The sequence below is a fragment of the Hydra vulgaris genome, chromosome 08, assembly GCF_038396675.1.
Source record: "Hydra vulgaris chromosome 08, alternate assembly HydraT2T_AEP".
NCBI classification, from domain to species: Eukaryota; Metazoa; Cnidaria; class Hydrozoa; order Anthoathecata; family Hydridae; genus Hydra; species Hydra vulgaris.
The window spans coordinates 9259449-9280572 of NC_088927.1; the positions used below are offsets into that span (position 1 = coordinate 9259449).

The window sequence follows — 21124 nt, forward strand, 5'->3', positions numbered from 1 at the left end:
TTATACTTTTAGGTAGATAAAGATTTAAAATAACAAAAAAAACTGTGGGATAATCAAGGCTTTGAATGAAAACGAAGATAAAAAAGGACAAAAAAATCATTTTCGCGTGATTTGAAGCTTGGTATTTAAACAAAGAAAAATATTTCCTTTACCAATTTTATCAATTTTGGTCTGAACTAGCCAATAAACAACAATCAAGTGAAATACTCGTTGTAAAGTACTTACTTTACTTTTGAGTTCAAGACACCGTTTGGTCAATATTTCTAAAAGTTTAGTTAATTTTAGTTAGTTTAGTTTTTAGTTTTAATTTTGGAATTGAGCTTCTAGTATGAATAGTAACAACATATTAAAAAATTAGTGATTTTGAAAGAGATCACTCTAAAAATTTAGTGTTTTTGGCTGATTCTTACAGAAAGTCGCTCTTAAGACAGCTTTTTTATACTTAAAAAAGTATTTTAAACATTTAAAGATGTTTCCCTCTTGTAGCTAAATTTTTAGCACCTGCGTCTTGTTATTTTCATAATTTTTTATAATGAAGTTATTATTGTGCGGATCACAAAATAAACGGTCAAAATGGTTATTTTTATTGTTTTTAATGCTCTTTTTGTATAATACTTTCCGCTTAAGCTGCTTAAAAGTAACTTTATTTTGTGCGTGAATTTAAAATAAATGAAGACATTCAGAATGGAGAACATTATTACAATATATAAATAAACCTTTGGTTACAATTTAAAATTCGGCAAAAAATGCATTAAATAATCGCGTGATTTTATGTATCATTAATATCCATTTCATAAAGTTGCTTTAAAAATCTTTTATTCAATGAAATTAAAGAATCATTCTGGTTTTTATCTACATCCAAGTTGTTACTATTTTCATTATTCACTATGTTATTTTCGTGATTAACTACGTTTATTTCATTATTCAAGATTTTATTTTCCTGATCAACTATATTATTTTCACGAGTAGCTATGTTATTTTCATTATTTGCTAAGTCGTTATTCTCGATTTCTTTAAGTAAAAAATCACCGTGTGGGTCGTTCAACAGCACATTAACTTTCTTGACCTTTACAGCATTTTCCGAAACCAATGCGAGTTCATTTGAATCAATATAAGTATTTAAATGTCGATCAATTCCTATGTTGTCAATTTCAATATTTACATTACGAAGAGGTGTTGTTTCAGTTAATTTTACTGCATCTGACTTAGCTTTAAGTGGATGAACCGGTGTAATAATTGCTTGCGTACTAAATATCATGGATACAACAGATACCAATAAAATCACCTACAATTGAAAAAACTTAAAATAATTTAAAATAATCTTAATTAGAATTATATGTTTAAATCAAATGTACCTGCGCTCCTCGTTTCATTTTTTCATTACCACTAGCAACAATAAACAAACCAGACGGAAAAATATAGCACAAAAATATTCCGATAACGGCACCTGTTGTCGTAAGAACCACTTCAATATTTGGAACTAAAATACCAATAACAAGTGTACCAAATACTAATCCAAGAGTAATGTATGTGTAAATGTCTGAAGCTATATAATCATCAGCAGTCGAAATAGAATCACGATGCTCGTTCTAAATAAGAAAAAAGATGACTTATTGTTTGGTTAACGATGAGCCAAACCAATGCTTTTAAAATGTTCAATCTAAATAAAATATTTAGGAAAAAAAAAATAAAGCGAAAAGAATTGTAATAAAATAAAGAAATTCAATTGGAAAAAAAAAAAAAAAATTTCACGGATATCTTACCTCTCTTTGTTTGTGAAATAAAATCGAGTTGATTGCTGTTCTAGCGGGAAAAAGAATAAGTGGAAAACTGAGTATTCCTGTTACCCAGAATCCTAATTATTAAAGCATAAAAAATAATATATCAGGTTAACAAAAAGTTCTAAATAAATAAAAGAAGTTATATATTCATGAACTTATTTTTCGTGCAAAGTAGTATACGACTGAGTCATTCCACTTAAAAGTGACAAAAATACTCACATTTCTAAATTTAGAATAAAAAAATCTATTTCTTTAATAATTCTTAAGTGAATCGAAGCTGTTTGTTTGAACTAAACATTTTTTGACTAAACATTTTTTTTTGTTGACATTTTTAATTTATATTTTGTATTGTTATTTACATACATTTCAACTATTTATGTTATTATATTTTTATTATACTCTATTACAGTAATTTATACTTAATAACATTATAATTATTATATTTAATATTATTATTTATACAAATATTTATATTATAATTGAATATAAATATTTGTATAAATAAATATACTCATAAAATTAGTACTTTGTAAAAATATTTTAGGATGATTTTTTAAATATCTAGATTTTGACTAAGGATTTGAGTGATATATCTGATGAATATAAATATCTGGAGAGTTTAAACAACAAATATTAAGGTATTAAAGTATGAAACAAAAGTATTCAATTGAATACTGTACTCACACTTTATTCCAGATAAATTTACTAAAAAAGAAAAATAATAAAAAGTATTTTTAGTCCTTTTAGTATTTTTTAATTTAAATAACTATTTTTAAATAACCAGTAATTAAGTAGAAACATGCCCAACTCCTGGTTTACCAAGTTTTAAAATTCTGTCACTCTATTGAATAGTTTTTAACTATACAATTGACACCTAAGCTTATTTATGTAAGTTTATAATTTATTAACGTAAATTTCCATATTTTATGGTGAAACAAATCAACAAAAAAAAATTTATAAAATTTTAGAATTTTTGATTTATGTTTTTATCAAGTTTTATTAACTTTTTTAATAAGTTTGATCAAAGTTAAAACTTATAAGAGTGGAATGACCCAATCAAAAATAAAAAACCAATTAAATAAAAAAAAAAAAAAAACCAACACAAAAATTAGAAAACTTGCCAAGTTTAATGAAATCAGAGATGAAAGACGCTGCAAAATTGTCTAAAATGTCACCATAAATATAATCTGGGTAAAAAGCAAGATATCCAAACAGACCCACCTTAAAAAAAAACACTTATTTCATTTTTTTTTTAGCCTTTAACATACTATGGGTGTGGATTATAACAAAAAAAAAGAATTTAGCATTATAGCAGTGAACTATGCACAACTTTTAAGGAATGTTAAACATTTCTTTAAATCAGTTAAATCATAAATTTTACTGAACAAAATTTCAATTGGTAAAATTAAAAATTACTTAACTTAAATTACAGTTTTATTATTTGTTTATATGAGCTGGAAAGCACAATCTATAAATAGCGCTTTCCAGTTCACGAAATAAGCAACAAATTGCACATTTGGTGAAATGTAAAATTTCACAACTTATGCGGAACATTTACATTAGAAAAGTTTTTAGAAAATTTTTTATTAAAGACATCATATGTTACACTTTATGGTTTTTTCTAAAAATCTTCATAAGACTTTTATAAGTTTTTTAAACTTATAAAGTGCTTTAGTTAATAACATATTTAAGTTAATTTAGATTTTATCTCTGTAGTAGAAGCCTCCTCTGTTTTAGTTTGTTTAACTTACCCTAAATCTTGAGGCGGTGAAAATACTTTGACTATTAAACCTTGATAAAATCTTTAAAAGTATTTGAAAAACATAATCTTTCACAGTATTTGATAACTTTAAAAAAAAAATTTGCTATGCTTTATGGGATTGTGTAGGGGATAATGAAATGCTTTAAAAGTAAAATAACAATAAAGTTTACTGAACAACTTCATGTAGATTAAGAGATAAAGTATTACTATTATTATTTATCATTTTTTTTATAAGTTAATGATTATAATATCAATCCTGACTTTTACACAAGTTATTGTGGTCATTTTTGGAGCAATTCCAGTTTGGTCTAGTCAAACACCACAAACCCAAATTACTTAAACTGAAGTGTTTATAGACAGTCTAATAAAAAAGGGCCTTCTTAAAAGTTCATCAGGATAAGTTATGCTTAGAAAAAGACCATGCTTTTTATCAAGTGCAACCGCAAATATATGTACCAGAGTTTAAATGGTGTGATACTTTAGAGTATACATCTAAAAACGATTTCCGTAAGCAAATGTATTTAAATGATTTTTTTATGAAAAAAAAGCTATTTATTTTTCAAGGTTTATATTGTTTAATAATAATAAAAGATGTTGAAAAGAAAAAACTGAATAATATGTTGAACAAAGGATGCAATCGTATAATGGAAATATTTAATATTTTTTTGAAAACAACAAATTATTGCAAACAAGAATGAAAGAACTGGTTTCATAATTGAAAACTGAAATAGACTGAACTCAGCTTTGTATACTCTGAATTATTATACCTTAAAGATATCTTAAAATATTAAAACAAAGACTTTTTATTAGTGTAACTATCTATATGTTTGTTCAATAAGAACAACTTCACTAAATTTGGAAGGGATTTAATAATCATGTAATATGAAAAAATGCAACTAGTCAAGAAAACGTTATGTAAACTACTTTTGATTGACAAGGAAAGATTTTATTGTTGGGGCAACATCAGGGGAGAGATTTACAGGGTGCACACCCCCACACATGTTTTATAATGATGTTTCTTTATGTTTTAGTTTTGTTATAAATTATATATAAACTAGTTTATTTTTAATTTATCAAGCAAAATATTAGTCAAAGCAATATATATGTATAAAAAAATTCTACAATATAAAATTAGAAAAAAAAAAGTTCAGGTTTTTTTAACTTATATATCAGCTAGTGATCTTCAGTACAATCAGATGTACCAACTTCAAAAAATTCTCAAAGCATTCTAGATAACAATTTTTAGCTTCTTCTTTGGTCAACCAATGTACAAATTCTTTAAGTTTAGAAGACATAAAAGGTAACCAAGTATTTCAAATATTTGACACAAGCAATTGTGATATTTTAAATCTAAATGCCAAGTCATTATTTGTAAGTCTCAACCCTAATTATACATGCTAAAATGACTAATTATACAATAATAATAAGTGACTAGTTTGACTAGTTTTTTTAATAAAACAATTTTTTAGCTTTAGCATGTTTTTATGAAAACATTAGTTTTGCATTTTTGTAGTCCAATATAAGTACAAGTATATATACCAACAAAGTAAAAGAATATTTTGTTTCTGCTTTAGAAACAGAATATTTTAATTCAGAAATTCATCTGTGAATAAATAAATTTTGAAATCCATTAATTTCTGTTCAAAACAAAAACATTGATTGCACTTGTGAAAAGAGAAACTTCCTAGTTCTAGTCCTCCCAGCACAATTATTGGTAAGTATAGTAGAAATGTTTGGATCTTCTAAAAACATCTTAAACCCATTACAAATAACAAATCTTTTTTTATTTCTAAACAAAAAAAAAAGAAAAAAAGCTTTGCTATTTATCTCAAATCCAACTAAACCATAATAACCTGCAAGAATAAGAACAAAGTAACAAAGTAAGTTGATAAGAAATAAACAGTTAGAAAGATAGCATAAAGAAGCTTGAAAGAAAGTCAAAGGTGCATCTATAACAGAACACACCTTCAGCTGGGTTTTTTGCACCCTCGGCTGGGTCTCAGTATTAATAACTTGATGTGAGAAATTGAACAACAACAAATTGTAGATAAAAATCTTGCAAAGTAGAACAAACTATGTCATCACTTATTTTAAAGCCCCCAGGAATCAAGAGTTCTTTGCACGCTCAGATAATTTAAAGTTATCAAATATTGTTTATTGTCATGAAAATGTTTTATATAATAAATATATTTAAACAGTTATTATGGATAATAAATATGGATATGTATATAATACATTTACACAATGATATATGTCTTAAGTTGACAATAACAGAAGGAACTTTTGTAAAAAATCAAATATTAAAGAAACATACACCGATGTATAATGTAGCTGAGAGATTAATGGCGCTATTAATGACATCAACCATTGCTTTCATAGTTGGATCAGGTAAAGCAGTAAGTATCATTAAGACTTGACTAAACAACAAAAAATAGATTTTTCTATTAAAAGAAATATAATAGTATTTATCTATTAAAAAAAATAGTATGTTTATATTAAAGATACATAAATAATTTTTTTTAAATACTTACGTCTGGCATGAAAATGCCATGGCAATCATTGGTAAACATCGAAAAATAGCATATGAATTCCACAGATCTACTTTATCCCAAAATGAGTTCAGCAACATGTTTGATAAAGCATACCAAAAAATCTTTTCATTAAAAAAATAATAAAGTATCTAATATATATATATATATATATATATATATATATATATATATATATATATATATATATATATATATGGTTGAGCTTTTACCGACTTTTAAATTTACCGGTAAAATGGTAAAAAAATCAAAATTTACCGGTAAAATCGGTAAAAAATAAAAAAAGCATAAACAGAAGACCATAAAATGCAGTAATAAGTAAATAAAACACATTAATGTTAGTTTTGAGATTTATTTTTGGATAAAAAATGAGCTTTGAGAAAACAAAGTGTATCAAGTAAGTCACCACTCATTCTTGATCGAACTTTTGTCACAAATAATCCAGCGGCAGAAAAGGCTCCCTCAGATTCGACACTTGTTGGTGGGATGGTTTCTAGTGCATTGAACAAAAGTTCAAGGTTTGTAGTTCTCTTTCCAGTCGCTTCATAGACCAACATTTCTTTTGAAATGGCCTTGAATTCGTCGTTTGAATTGTGTCGCTGTTTTTTGGCTGAATGCTGAATTGCTTCCTCAAGTTCCTCTTCAAGAGAAAGTGGATTTTCGTCAAGAGTTTCTGAGCCATGCACTTCATGAATAAACTCCAGGTCATCTGGATTTGTTGGAAAAAGCCTAGACAGCAAGTTTTTGGCGGTCTTTTGAAGTACAGACTTCGGAGGCATATTGAAAACTTTATGCTCTTCAATGTCGGACAAGCATTCTGGATTGGAAAGATATCTGTACAAGCTTAAAAGATTGCTCTGCCTTCTCTCTTCAAAACGTCTCAAAATTGCACTCTTCATTGCAATGCAAAGAGGTAAATCTTGTTGTTTCAGCCTGTTCACAAGAAACTTGAAAATTCCTTCAGCAGTAAGAAGAGTTGCATTTTGTCGGCAAAGTGCTTCTGCTGCTAATTTGACTGGTTCAAGAGCAGCAACAATGTCGGATAAAATGTCTTCTTCATCATCACTGCAAATCAAATGTGGAGAAATGTCCTTCAATACTTTTCTGATTGAATGTTTGACTTTGAGGAACTGTTGAATCATTGACAGCAGACTGTTCCATCTTGTTCTGCAGTCAAGGATAAGTGAAACCTCTTTTCCGTGCTTTTTCTTAATTTCTTCTTGAAGGACGTCATTTTTGACGGGCGATTTTCGAAATAACTTGACAATTTTTCTGACTTTTGTGATGACAGATTGCAAGTGAACTTTCACTTTCAGAATGGGAATGTTTTCATCCATGAAAACATTCCCATTCCATTGGCGGCACTGCTGACTTTGTCGTCGTCGCTTGTTTCTTCAAATGAGTTTTGTTGGATTTGTTGAGAAGGTTTCTCGTACAGCACTTCTTGAACGGCCAAGTGCATTCCGTGGGTATAACAAAGTTTGATGCTCGGTTGGAACCAGTTTTCCGAACTTAACCATCATGGAAGCTCCGTCAGTAACTGAGCAGACAATGCTGTCGCCTAGTTTTAACCCAAATTCTGTCACTTTTTCAGTGACAACAGCTGCAGCTTTTTCAGCCGGCAGAGATCCGGAAATTCGAGTCAAGCCCAGACTCCAGTGATTGTTTTTTTGATGAATATTAATATTCATGTACCTTCCATTTTTCAAAGAAGTGTACTCATCCAGTGTAATTGAAAAGCGTTTTTCCATTGTCACTAAAGAATTGAAAGTGTTTTTAAGGTCATTCCTTACGCCAGTTGCAAACTTTTTAACTGACTGGATTGCTTGTTCGTGATTTTTTGGGAAATCATAACCCTTTTCAGACATTGCAGATCGAATGAAAGAGCTGTTAACAATAGCATTGAAACTAAATCCATCCAGTGCTGTAAGTCTTGAAATCACTTCTTCAATTGATTGCTTTTGAAAAAAAGTTGAAATCTTAGGCCTTTTTGATTGCAGCTTTTGGTGTCACTTTTTCCTGTGTTTCCTTTTTGATTCCATGTTTCTTGTCTAAGTGATACCACATTCCAGTTGTGGAACTTGTGTATTGACTTGTATTTCCACAAATTTTGCAAGTAAATGTTTTCCCTTTGTTTAAGGTGTAGTGTTTCCAAGCGTCCGACATTTTGCCAAAACGCAAATCAAATTTAGTGATTAAGACCACAATAAATATGAATGATGAAGACTTTGCAATGACATCGCAAATGGCGGTCGGTTTTTTGTAACGGTGAAAAAGAAAGAAAAAAGAATCATCTAGAAAAAAACAAAAACTATTAAAAGTAAAAAAGAAAAATATATATATATTAAAGAATAAATGAAGGCATTAACAAAATTAAGCCAAAAGAAAAAAAAAGAAAAAAAATGTCAATCAAATACAACAAAAAGATATTTTTATATTAAAACGTATGAAAAAAAAAAAAGAAGTTAAACGCCAAACAAAGTTAAGAAAAATATGGAACGTTTTTATAAATTCGAAAAGTTGAAGATGTAACAAAAATATATACTTTTTAAAATTTTCTATGTTTAAATGTTGTGTAATTTTATTTTTTCTGTGATTTTGTCTCTATTTTTATGTTTTTTAATATTATGATATATGTTTTGTTTTGTGTGTGTGTTTGTATTGTGTTTTAATGTTCCTGATTTTCTCGTTTGTTGACCTTTCCTATACATTTTTACCCACCTAATCTATTTTTATCTGTTAGTTGGAGATTTTAATTATTTTATATTAGAGTGTGACGTGTTTATTTTAAGTTTTTTGGATTATTATTTTAACGGTTGTATTCTAGTAGTATTGATTATAGTTGTTAGTATTATTATTATTTTTATTTTTTATTTTCAGTCTAGTTTTTCTTTATTTTTTTTTGTTTGTTTTTTTTGTTGTTGTTTATTATAGTTTTTTGTATCTAAAAAATCTCCTCGGATATACTTATTCTTTATTTTACTTTTTATATATGTTAAGTATTTAAAACTATTTAATTTTTTCTGTTTATTTTAGTTAACTGGTTTTATTTAGTGTAAATTTATAAATATTATACTCAATATATTATTTTTTATGATTATAGTGTTATCATTATTATTAATTCATTGTTCATCATTTTTATTATTATTTGTGTTAAAAAATATTTTTTTATATCAACTTATAGGTATTTACTAGTTTTATAACTATTTGTATATGACCGTGGATGTAATATCGTTTTCCAAAATGCATTGATTGATAAATAAGTCACAAGAAAGTAAAAACGTTTTTCCTAAAGTGTTTAGACAAAACTAAACCAACAAAATCACTTTTCAAGCATAAAAAACAACAGCTTTGTTGACAGGAAAATGAAAATTAAATTTTTAATTAAATTTTAAATTTATTGGTTGAGCCATTTCAAGCATTCTAAAACATTTTCAAGCACCCTTCAATATTATTAAAAAAACAATATTTGCCGAAATTTACCGACATCATTTTACCGGTAAATCGGTAAAACAATTTTACCAATTTACCGGTAAATTTTCGGTAAAAGCTCAACCCTATATATATATGTATATATATGTATGTATATATATGTATATATATATATATATATATATATATATATATATATATATATATATATTTATATATATGTATATATATATATAGGGTTATATATGTATATATATGTATATATATATAGTATATATATATATATATGTATATATATGTATATATATATATAGGGTTGAGCTTTTATCGAAAATTTACCGGTAAATTGGTAAAATTGTTTTACCGATTTACCGGTAAAATGATGTCGGTAAATTATTATTGCTCTGTTTTTTAATATATACATATATATATTAAAAAACAGAGCAATAATAACAGAGCATCAGTAGGCTCATCAGGCTTCCTGATGGCAAAACAACTTGTAGAAGATAACTAAAAATTAGATAAGTAGTTTTACTAATTTATATATATATATATATATATATATATATATATATATATATATATATATATATATATATATATATATATATATATATATATATGAGTGAACCAGGGAGAGGAAATTTTCAAAAACAAAAATAGGTATCTCGCTAAATTTCGCAAAAAAAAATGTAAATCTGTATGGCTGAAATTTGAAAAAATGAGTCTAAACTACATACACGTTGCAATTAAAATCACACATAATTTTTCTTTGGCTTTGTTACTGAGCATTTTTTATTCAAAATCTCAAAAAATTCACAAAAAATTGTTTGTAGTTTCGCGTCTTATCTCAATTAAGTCCTGCTTCAAGCAGTCAATGGATGTACTATTTTACTTTTAACCTACACTATGATATTGATTATATATATCAGCGGTTCTCACATTGCCGCGACCCTTTTGATGCAACCCCTATGATATAGCGACCCCAACTGTAAAATTATTTATGCTCATAGGCCTAAGTAACTGTACTTTTGCTATTGTTATAATATAAAATTATATATCGCAATATAAATTTCCACATATACAGGAATTATTTTCATTGCGAAAAACTGAACATAGCTAAACTTTTATGTTTAATCACAAAACAATATGTAATTAAAGTTTGTTGAGTGATTATTTTTGACAAGAACCACTGAAAAAAATTGTACAATAACACCATGTTTTACATTTAGAATAGAGACAAAAATCCGCATATTTCGATAGTCTTAAGCGACCCCTGGCAAATCGTCATTCGACCCCTGACCGGGTCGCGACCCACAGGTTGAGAACCACTGATATATATACTTATAACTATACTTTATATTTCATAATCATTATACTTCGTAAATAACTTTGAAATTAATGTTATTATCTTTTCTCCTGTATTTATGCTTTACATGCTTATCTACAATTTATATTCAAAAATGAAATAAATTTATTTTTAAATAGGTAAAATCAGTGAAAATAAAGAAGCATAGAAAAGCAATGAAAAATGTCCACGTATATATAATACAATTAACAAATATTCAATCATGATATAATTTACAATTATCCAATCAAACATCCAATCATGCAATGTTATGCAGACGTTGTTAAGACAAAAAACAAGGAGAAGTCAGCATTAACATTGAACTAAGTTTGGATAATTTTTCTGACTCTGATTTTAAACCAGGTGAGTGGATAAAAAAAATAAATAAACCAAGTAGTACAGCAACTCAAGCCAACATTCCTAAAAATATATATTCAGGATATGTTGCTTAAATAGCAACTGTTAAAAATATCCTATGGTTCTGCAGAGAGTAACAACTGCGGTTGTTCAAGCTGCAGGAGTAGATATAAAAGCCATCAAATAAAGCTTCTCATTTGCTGCTAGAAGAATAAAAAAATAAAAATAAAAAATTCGCAAATATTGTCAAGGAATATATTTAAAAAAAAGTCTATTTATCTACATTTCATTGTATTATTCATTTTGATGGGAAAACTATTTTTGTAACAATTGAAGGCAAAAAATGAAATGCGAATGACTAGCTGTACTAGTAAATGACAATGAAGAATTGCACTTGTTGGGTATGCCTTCTTTACCCTAGTCTTTGGGTTATCAATATAAAGAAATAATGGAAGTGCTTGAAGTTTACGATATGAAATCATGTTGTTGGATTGTGCTTTGACACAACAATAACAAATACTGGCATTATAAAAGGAAAGGTGAATAGAATAAGCAATACTTTAGGTATATACATTCTCCAACTTGCTTGTAGACACCATGCCACAGAGCTGAGAATATGCCATTTTTATTAAAATGTTACTCTTGAAAAAAAGATAGGACCAGATATTCTTTTTTTAAAAAAATTCAAACATCTTAACAAATTCAAACATTTTAACAAATTCAAAGATCCAGAGTTTAATTACAACCCTAAAAACATATTTTTGATTGGTCATTAAAAACATAATATGGTTTGATAGGTCATTAAATGCAGGAACTGTTGTCGAGAAAGAAGCAACATAGGAACTCAAATATTGCAAAAACTACATTAAAAAGAAAAACATTTTTAAAGAGGAAAGAAAAGAACTAGCAGAACTTGTTATAATTTATTGAAAACAGGAGTTGTGAAAATTAAAAGACCTGGTGCAGTTCACCATGTCCAGTTTTTTAGTTCAGCACTTTATTATACTATTAAAGTTACAGTTATTAATTTACAGCTATTATCCAAACAACTAGACTTTTGAATAAATGATAAAGAAGTGAAAACTCAAGTTCAACAAATTGTTGAATTAGTTTGTTGTTTTTATGCACCATGATACATGCAAAGCCACAATCCTAATAGGGCATCATATCTTGATATTACAGATTTACATCAAATGACTCCTTATAAAGATGTTTGCCAGTAAAACTCCTTATAAAGATGTTTTGCAGTAAAAGAAGCTGCACAGAAAGTCATTAACTCAATGTTAAAACATTCTTGGTACTTAGACTCAACTTTGATTCTTTCACTCCGAGATAAAACATTCCAGATAAAGATAGAACGCTAATTGCCAAATGAATTTTAACTTTTAAAATGCCATTTTTAAATGCATCTGAATACAGAATAGAAAATAAGCCAAGAGTGGATATTGAAAAACAATTAGCTAGTAATTCACCACACTTGGCAGTATTTGTTGACGAGTATTCATACTTTATGTTTGCAGTAAATGGCTTTACAGAAGAGAGAATTTCTGATCTTTACAGAAGAGAGAATTCCTGATTGGTTATCACTTCCTCCATCCTATTGGCACACTCAATCATACTTTTACCAGTTTTTAGTTTATGCAAAAACATTGATTGTTGTGAACAATCACGCAAAAAGAAATGTGGTTATGATGCAGGAGTTTATCCATAGATACATTAGCGAAGAAGAAAAAACAGATAAAACTTGAGAAATAAAAGAAAATGCTCTAAATGCTTTTTAATCTTAAATTATCACAAGATATATTTTATTTTTTAAGATCTATTTTATGTTACCTATAAAACTAATTTTTGATTTCATTTAAAATAAAATATTTATATTTAAAAAAAAAATTTAACCTTGCGCACAAATTTGGCAAATTTATTGAAATTTGAATAAAAAATACTCAGTAATAAAGCCAAAGCAAAAATTTTGATTTTAAATGCAAAGTGTAAAACCATACAATATTAAAACATGTAAACTGTTTCATGGAATCAGAACTAGTAATTCTTGGAACCAAATCAAAGCCAAACCTTTATCTTAAAAAATATTAAAAAAGCTCACTTAAAATAATATATATTTTTTAGTATTTTTTTAACTATGAAAAGAAAACTTTCAAGAAATAAATACAACTTTATAGGAACACTTTTTATTTCAATTTAAAAAGAAATGGTATTAGGATAAGCCTTTTAACTCTTAATAAAAAACAAATTTAAAAAAACATAAATATAAACATCTGCTCAAATAAAATATGCGATTTCAAAATCAAATACCAAGAAAATAATAACTTTCTGATTCAAAAAAAAGCACCAATAGCAGTAACTATGTTTAGTATTTAAAATACTAAACATAGTTACTGCTATTGTAAACAGTAACTATGTTTAGTATTAAAAATATTCTAAATATTATTTAGAATTCCCGCTTGAAACGTGTTGATTAGTTACAATCAGTATAAAAAGTTTAATAAAACTGTGGAAATAAAAATCTGTTGAATAATGAACTCATATAATACGGATCATAGTAAGTCTATTTCATACCAACCATTTTTATACTTATGCTTTGTATTGTTGTTTTATTTCAATAATTTTTAGTAAGTGGTAAAAAATAAAAATCTTTGATATGAATTAATGTTCAAAACTTTATAACTTCTTATTGTAAAATTGCAAACTTCTGTAAAAAAAACAAGTACGAGCCTATTAATTTATTTATTAATCGAGCACAACTATTTTCCAAATCACAATTACTGTCACTGCAAAAGAAGTTGCTTGTCACTGGAAGATGGTTGGGCTTGTTTTTTATTCATAAGTCAGATATAAATCCATGCATAGGTGTTTAATCCATCATGGTTTTCTGGAGTATGACTGGGCTAGCTTGGTGTAGTTAAAAGATAAATCTTTTACGCTGGTTACAAACAACACAAGACTCTACTGAACAACATAAACAGCACAGACTTACACATTAATTAATTCAAGTAACTAATTACTATTAATTATTATTAATTATTAGTATTAATTTTTTACTTTATTAAGTTTCTAATAAGCTTTCATTAAATCTTTTATTACAAACACACACAAATGAGTAACGGCAACATTAAATTCAATGTTAATATATTATAGGATAGTTAAAAAGTCATCAAAAATATGTAACTGAAGTTCATGGTCTTAGAACAAAAAAACAAAAAATTTAACTTTAGAAAAAAACTAGCTTTAAAAAAAATTTTTTTTTAACTTATTTAAGCGTGGTGATAAAGCATTAAAAGCAGATAATCTCAAAAAAGAATGAATGATGTTGCTTGAGACTTAGAAAACTTCTGAAGTATTTTTGTTGTTTTCTTTTTATTTTTGTATGTGACGCTGCGCGACTAAGCCAAGCTGAATTCTTAAAAAGTAATTCTATTTCCACTTATCAAGCATTTAAGAAAGAGTTACTTTTTTTAAATGAAATTTCTTATATGTCAAATCATACTACAATTATGAAAAAAGAAAACAAAAACTCAAACTTGGAAGTAATTACTCAAAACTTTATTAAAATAATGCAAATGATTGGCTTAAAAAAAACTGGACTAATTAATTACGCCATTTAAAAACAATATTGACAAAACAAATGATAAATTTTCAGCATTTTTTTATGATGATTTTTGTTATTTAATATATGTTACATTCAATTATATATTAGGGTGGGTCACTTTTGATAAATTTTTAAACTTTTTATGTCTTTGACCATATGATACTGAGAACTGATTCTCTTTTTTTTTTGTGCATTTTATGTTTAGACAGGTAATTTTCAGCTTGAAAACATTAGTTTTATCACAATATCGTTTCCGAAAAGTTATGCAAAATACTTTGCTACTACTTTAGTTAACTTTATAGTTTATCTCTTTAGAGAAGTTTATTAACCAAAATAAAAAGCAATTTGCGCGAAAATCATCTTAGTTTTTTAAGACTGAAAAAGTTTTACTACTAACAACCAATCAGATTTGTCAAAATTATCAGCTTTTTTTATTTTAGTGTGTTCTTTGCCTTAGATGCATTAAGTTTACTCAAATGAGTAAATTACATGTTAGATCAACAATATATTAAGTTATACCATGAATTATAATTTTATGGTATATTAAGTCTGTACACGTAATATGACGTTAAAATATTGATAACAGCATTTTCAGCATATCTTTTTAAAATAAACTGTTTACTCAAAATAAAAAGTTAAAATACTTATTCCAAAATTTTCAGCAGGTCTCTCTTTGATTGGCACACAGGGATCAACTCTCTATGAGCCATTATAGCCCTTATGAACCCATCTCCCCATACACCGAGATTGAAGCCCTGGTTACCTTATTTACAATGCGTTCAATAGATTGACCACGAATAGGAATGTTTGGTACAATCATTGGATTATTAATAAACGGTATAATATTATCTTTCATCAAACAAGTAAGATCCGGTTCACTGATCTCCTCCCAATTTGATTTTTTCAAGTTTCCCAATTAATTAAATCTATTAGACTATTTGATTCAGTGTTTATCACTGGTATTCTTTTATTTCTGCATTTTCTGTCTCCGATGTCCTTATTTTCTCTAACATCAAATATCTACTACACTGCAAATCTCCTTCATCTGAACTACAGGGCGTTGTTTGAAGAATACATTCACTGTGTGCGTCACAAACTTGTTCTGCTTCTTTACCAAGGCTAGTTGTATAAGGATATGACGTGGACCCTGAATCCAGCTATGTTTAGTCAAAATTTAATTACTTTTCTTTAGCATAATTACAATTGTATTACAAGTAATAAAGTAAATTATAATATTTAAGTAAATTATTGTATTTTATCTTACTCAATTTATCACCATAATCTCAAACCACATAACTGAATAAACACCTATGATGAACTCTGCAAACAATTTCAAGTTTTGTATATCTTTGATTTCAAAACCATGGTCGGAGCACCAGATTGGAAGAAGTCTATTTGCAAGATTCAACTATCTTGAATGATTGCGTGGGCCAATATGAATTTCTTTTAAACCATCAGGAAAAACACCTAATGCTATTGCATTATATATTCTGTATAAACACTTCTGATCTGTAGACAATAAATCTACAACTTCCTTCTCCAGATGCTTCACAACAAAATCAAGCTGAGGGATGTATGTCAAAATAAGAAGATTTGTTAACTAATTTTCCAATTTTTCCATCTAAAGCTTACATTAAATACCTAAGTGGCAAGTTGTTGGTATGTAGTGCACAAATAATCCAGATTAGTTTGCATCCTAGTTTCTTCTCTAAATATTGAATAACTCCACCCTTCCAGCCTATTATAATTTTTTATTTTTTGTAAAAAATATAAGAATATAAATTTTAAATTACCATTTAAAGAAATCAAAATAAAACCTGTGTTAAGATTGGTTGAATCTCCACCAATTGCAACTAATTGGTTTTTAACGCTATGTGATATTATCCAATCATACAGTTTTTCAGCAGTATGATCAGCAGGTGTTTGGTTATCTCTCTCCACTGAATTATTTACAAAGTGGAATATTAATTTACAACCAGCCTCAATACAGACACTATAATGATCTTCTTTGATCTCTCCTAGGTAAGATTTACTATCATTGCCATACACAACCAAATTGTTGAAGATCCAGTATTCAGCATCCTAAACTGGAAACAAATTGTTTCCAGTTTAGGATGCTGAATGCTGGATCTTCTTGACTCAATGCATGGGTTTTGCCTGTGTCTCTGTTTTTGTGACTAGACAACTCATTCTATTATCTCCTTATGAGGGTACAGCTCTAAAACTCAGTTTTATGGTTCTGAGGCCGGCTGGTAGTCAGGTTTCCTAAACTCTGTGGTAGCTCTCAGAGAGGCTGATTCCATCAACAGCTGAAAAATATCAAAGTATTAACAGTGCCATGTTGCACATGGATGGTGTCCCTGTTTGTACTTTTGGTGTGCATTGCAGAGGCCACATTTAGAGCCCATTGTTACGGCTTAGGGTTTATTAGTAGTAATGAGGCAATTGCTTGAGCTATTAAACAGTGTTCTGAGTACTATCTATGCTTTGAGTCAAGTTCTTCAATCAAATTTGAAAATGAATAAAGTACCAAAAACTATAAAACACAAAAAACCTTCATCCTCACCAAGTTCTCCAAACCTATCATTTACTAATATTCGTGGTCTTCGAAGTAATTTTTCTTCTCAGGGCTCGAATTAATGTAAAAAAATCTAATCGCGATTTTTTTGTTGCTCATAACCCCTCCTCCACTCCTGCCGGAGGGGAGGGGGCATTATTTATTGTAACTAATTTATAATAACATATATAATAAGTCTCATTTTTGCATAAGATGTCATAACATTTACGTTCAGCGGTTGTAAAGTAGCTTTACTTATAATTTAAATTATTACTATTATTATATTGCATTAAATCTAACGGCTGTATTTTTGTAAAATCAATGAACTTGATATAATCTTCTTTTAATTAATTGTTTCATTTTCTATTTTATTTACATATTTTAAACTGTTTAAAACAACTAGAATATTTAATTTTCTATAAATTTTTAACAGTAAAAAAAATTATTTAAAACTCTAACAAAACAATCTATAACTTTGAAACAGTTATAAAAAACTATTAAAAATGACGAAAACATTATCGTGATAAAATGTTAAAACTTTTCACGAAAACCCGCACAATCACAAACAAGAATCATAATTAAATTCTTATTAAGTAAGTTTTCTTAACTAAGTAACCTTATCAAATTCCCATGATATTTCTATCTGTTGCTTTTTCATTCAATGTATTTTTTAATAAAAGTTAGCATTCACTTTTTTCATTCAATAAAATAAATGAAAGAAAAAATGTGTCTAAATAATAGAATCTTTTACGATCTAATAATTTTTTTGATTTAAGTTTTGCCAAGTAATACGCAATTATAAACTTTTTCCGTAACGAGTCTCCAGAAAACAGACGTCTGTTTATTACTACTAGAAACCATTGTGAAAAGGTTTTGTCTAATGCTAAAGCCTGCTATTCTCAGGTCATGAAATCTTGTATCTCATCTCAAAAATTAGGCTCTCGTGACTTCTGGAGATACTTTAATATTATTAATAATAAGGGGAAATCTTAAATTCCACCTCTCTTGTATGGTTCAGACTTTGTCACCTCACCTAAAGACAAAGCTGAATTGTTTGCTAAGAACTTTTCATCAATATTATCTCTTGATTTCACTAGTTGGATTCTAACTGATATTGCCAAAAAACAGGTTGATCCATTGCTTGACATTTGTATCACTCCAGCTTCTGTATCTAAAGTGATTTCCTGCTTAGACTCTTCTACAGCTTGTGGCCCGAACAACATACCTGTTATTGTCTTGCAGAAGTGTTCTCCGGAGCTGTCGTCTATACTCTCAAAACTATTCAACAAGTGCTTATCAGAGTCTTGTTTTCCAGCCTGCTGGAAAGCGGCTGGAAAATCCCTAACTTCAAAAATTCTGGAGAGCGATCTGATTCGTCTCACTACTGTCCCCTTAGTCTTTTTCTTATCATAAGCAAGGTTTTTGAATCTTTAATTAACATACACTTAATTTCTCATCTTGAATCTAATAACTTACTTTCTGACCATCAATATGGATTTCCATCTTCTTGTTCTACAGCTGATTTGCTAACAGTAATAATTGATAGGTTTTATTGTGCATAAGAAAAAGGTGGAGAGGTAAAGGCAATCGCTCTTGACATTTCAAAAGCTTTTGATAAAGTTTGGCATGCTGGTCTTCTCAATAAGCTTTCTTCTTATGGTGTATCTGGCAACATCTTCAAGATTATTGAATCCTTCCTTTCCAATCGTGGTATAAAAGTTGTCCTCGATGGACAGCACTCTTCTTCTTATTCCGTAACTTCAGGGGTTCCTCAAGGTTGTAACCTTGACAAGGTTGTATCCTATACTCTTTTTAGTTTACATTAACGATTTTTCAGATATTCTCACATCTAAGGTGGCATTGTTTGCTGATGATACTACCATTTATTCTTGTCATGAAACCAACGCTCTCTGATTGCTTGGAGGGGGCATTTGAGCTTGAAAAGGGTCTCACTTCTGCTACAGCATGGGGCTCACAGTGGCTGGTGAACTTCAATACAGATAAAACTTTTTTCAGCCAATCGTTATCGCAACAAGTTACATCTTCCTATATTTATGAACAGTGATGTACACCATGAGTCATCTAATCTTCATCTTCTAGGATTAACTCTAACTTTCGATCTTTCTTGGAAACCATTTATCAAATCTGTTTCAAAATTAGCATCTGCTAAGGTTGCATCTCTTTATTGAGCTCGTCACTTTCTTACTTCGGATTCTATTCTCTATCTCTATAAATCTCAAATACGGCCTTGTATCGAATACTGTTGCCATATCTGGGGCAGATCTTCTAATGATGCCCTTTCTCTCTTAGACAAGGTACAAAAACGCATTGTAAACATAGTTGGACCTGCTCTTGCAGCCAACCTCCAACCATTATCACATCATCGTAATGTTGCTTCTCTTTCTCTTTTTTACGAATACTATAATGGGCACTGCTCTAAAGAGCTAGCGTCTCTTGTGCCATCTACTAAAATTCATTCTCGTGTTACTCGTGATTCAATTAAGACTCATCCTTTTTCTGTGACTGTCCTAAGTAATCCAAAAGCGCTTATTCATTTAGTTTTTTCCTCGAACATCAGTTCTTTGGAATTCGCTTTCTTCATCTTGCATTCCTGATTCATATAATTTGCAATCCTTTAAGCCATCTGTCAATCGTTATCTTGCTCTACAATCTTTATCTTTTCTCTTTCAGTAACTTCCAACTTTAATTAGTGGTTGCTTGCAGCCTTGTTGGAAGCGAAGTTATTAAAAAAAAATTACTTATACCAAATCTTAATGCTGACAAAGCAATGTGATTCACATTTAAGGTTAATAGCTGAGAAACTTTTTGTATGTCTGGTAAATAAACATTGTTATTATAGTCATTCTCATTATAACCATTCTCAATGATGTGCAGTCAATGGTCACACTCCACATCATTTTGAGATAATACATCAGAATACTGTACAGTCTTGATTCAAACTCTCTTTGATTTGTTTTGCTTTCTTTGATGACATTTTTTTGTCTTACTTCTTTTCTATCAACTGAACCTATTTGCATTCCTATTTTAGAACCACCTTTATCACTCTGCAACTTTAAAAATTTGAATTCAATAACAGGAACTTTATTTTCCTGAGAACATTTGCAAAGAATATGAAAAATCTGGTTGCAGCCATTACAATCAGATTCTTTGCATGATTTTATTGATTATTTACACCCAGCTATGTCAAACAGTTTATCTAAGATCAATTTATGATCAGAAAGTTGCTTAGATGTTCCCCTACCTAATGCCAGATTATATGCTTTTTTCCAGTCATATATGATTCTTTCTTTTCCTTTTTAATCAGAGATAATGGGTATAAGTGGATTAGCTTTTTGCCATAAACATATTACTGAGATGCACAACTTTTCAGAAGTTTGCTTTAAATCTTTGTCATTTTCTTCAATCCTTCTAAGAAAGAGATCATATTATTAAACATCTCTTAAAGTTGGTAGTTCTGACTCTAATAATGTTTTTCCTTGTACCGATTAGCGTTGTTAATTTACATTTAACTTTTTCACAAGTTTTTTGAGCTATCATTTATAACTTTACACTTATTTCTATACAATAATTAGATTGTTATTATTTCTTCCTTTAAATTTCATTACATATGTTATTATTTCTTCCATTTATTAATTAACAAAACTGTTACTATTGATCCAACTTTGGCTTATATAAAGAAAAAGTTGCGGAAATAAGTCATCAATACGATGTAC

General features: G+C 28.4%; 1 protein-coding gene across 2 annotated transcripts in view; it reads right to left on the minus strand.

Moving 5' to 3' along the window:
- Positions 1-678: 678 nt before the first annotated feature.
- LOC100207924 (putative sodium-coupled neutral amino acid transporter 10) overlaps positions 679-21124 on the minus strand; it is a 31865-nt gene continuing 11419 nt past the window's right edge. For both annotated transcript variants that reach the window (XM_065803035.1, XM_065803036.1), the window contains exons 6-11: positions 6075-6196; positions 5858-5960; positions 2903-3002; positions 1764-1855; positions 1356-1589; positions 679-1285 (exon numbers count right to left, since the gene is read on the minus strand). In XM_065803035.1, the coding sequence (XP_065659107.1) occupies positions 770-1285; positions 1356-1589; positions 1764-1855; positions 2903-3002; positions 5858-5960; positions 6075-6196 (1167 nt within the window). In that variant the 3' untranslated portion in view covers positions 679-769. The remainder of the gene's footprint in view (positions 1286-1355; positions 1590-1763; positions 1856-2902; positions 3003-5857; positions 5961-6074; positions 6197-21124) is intronic.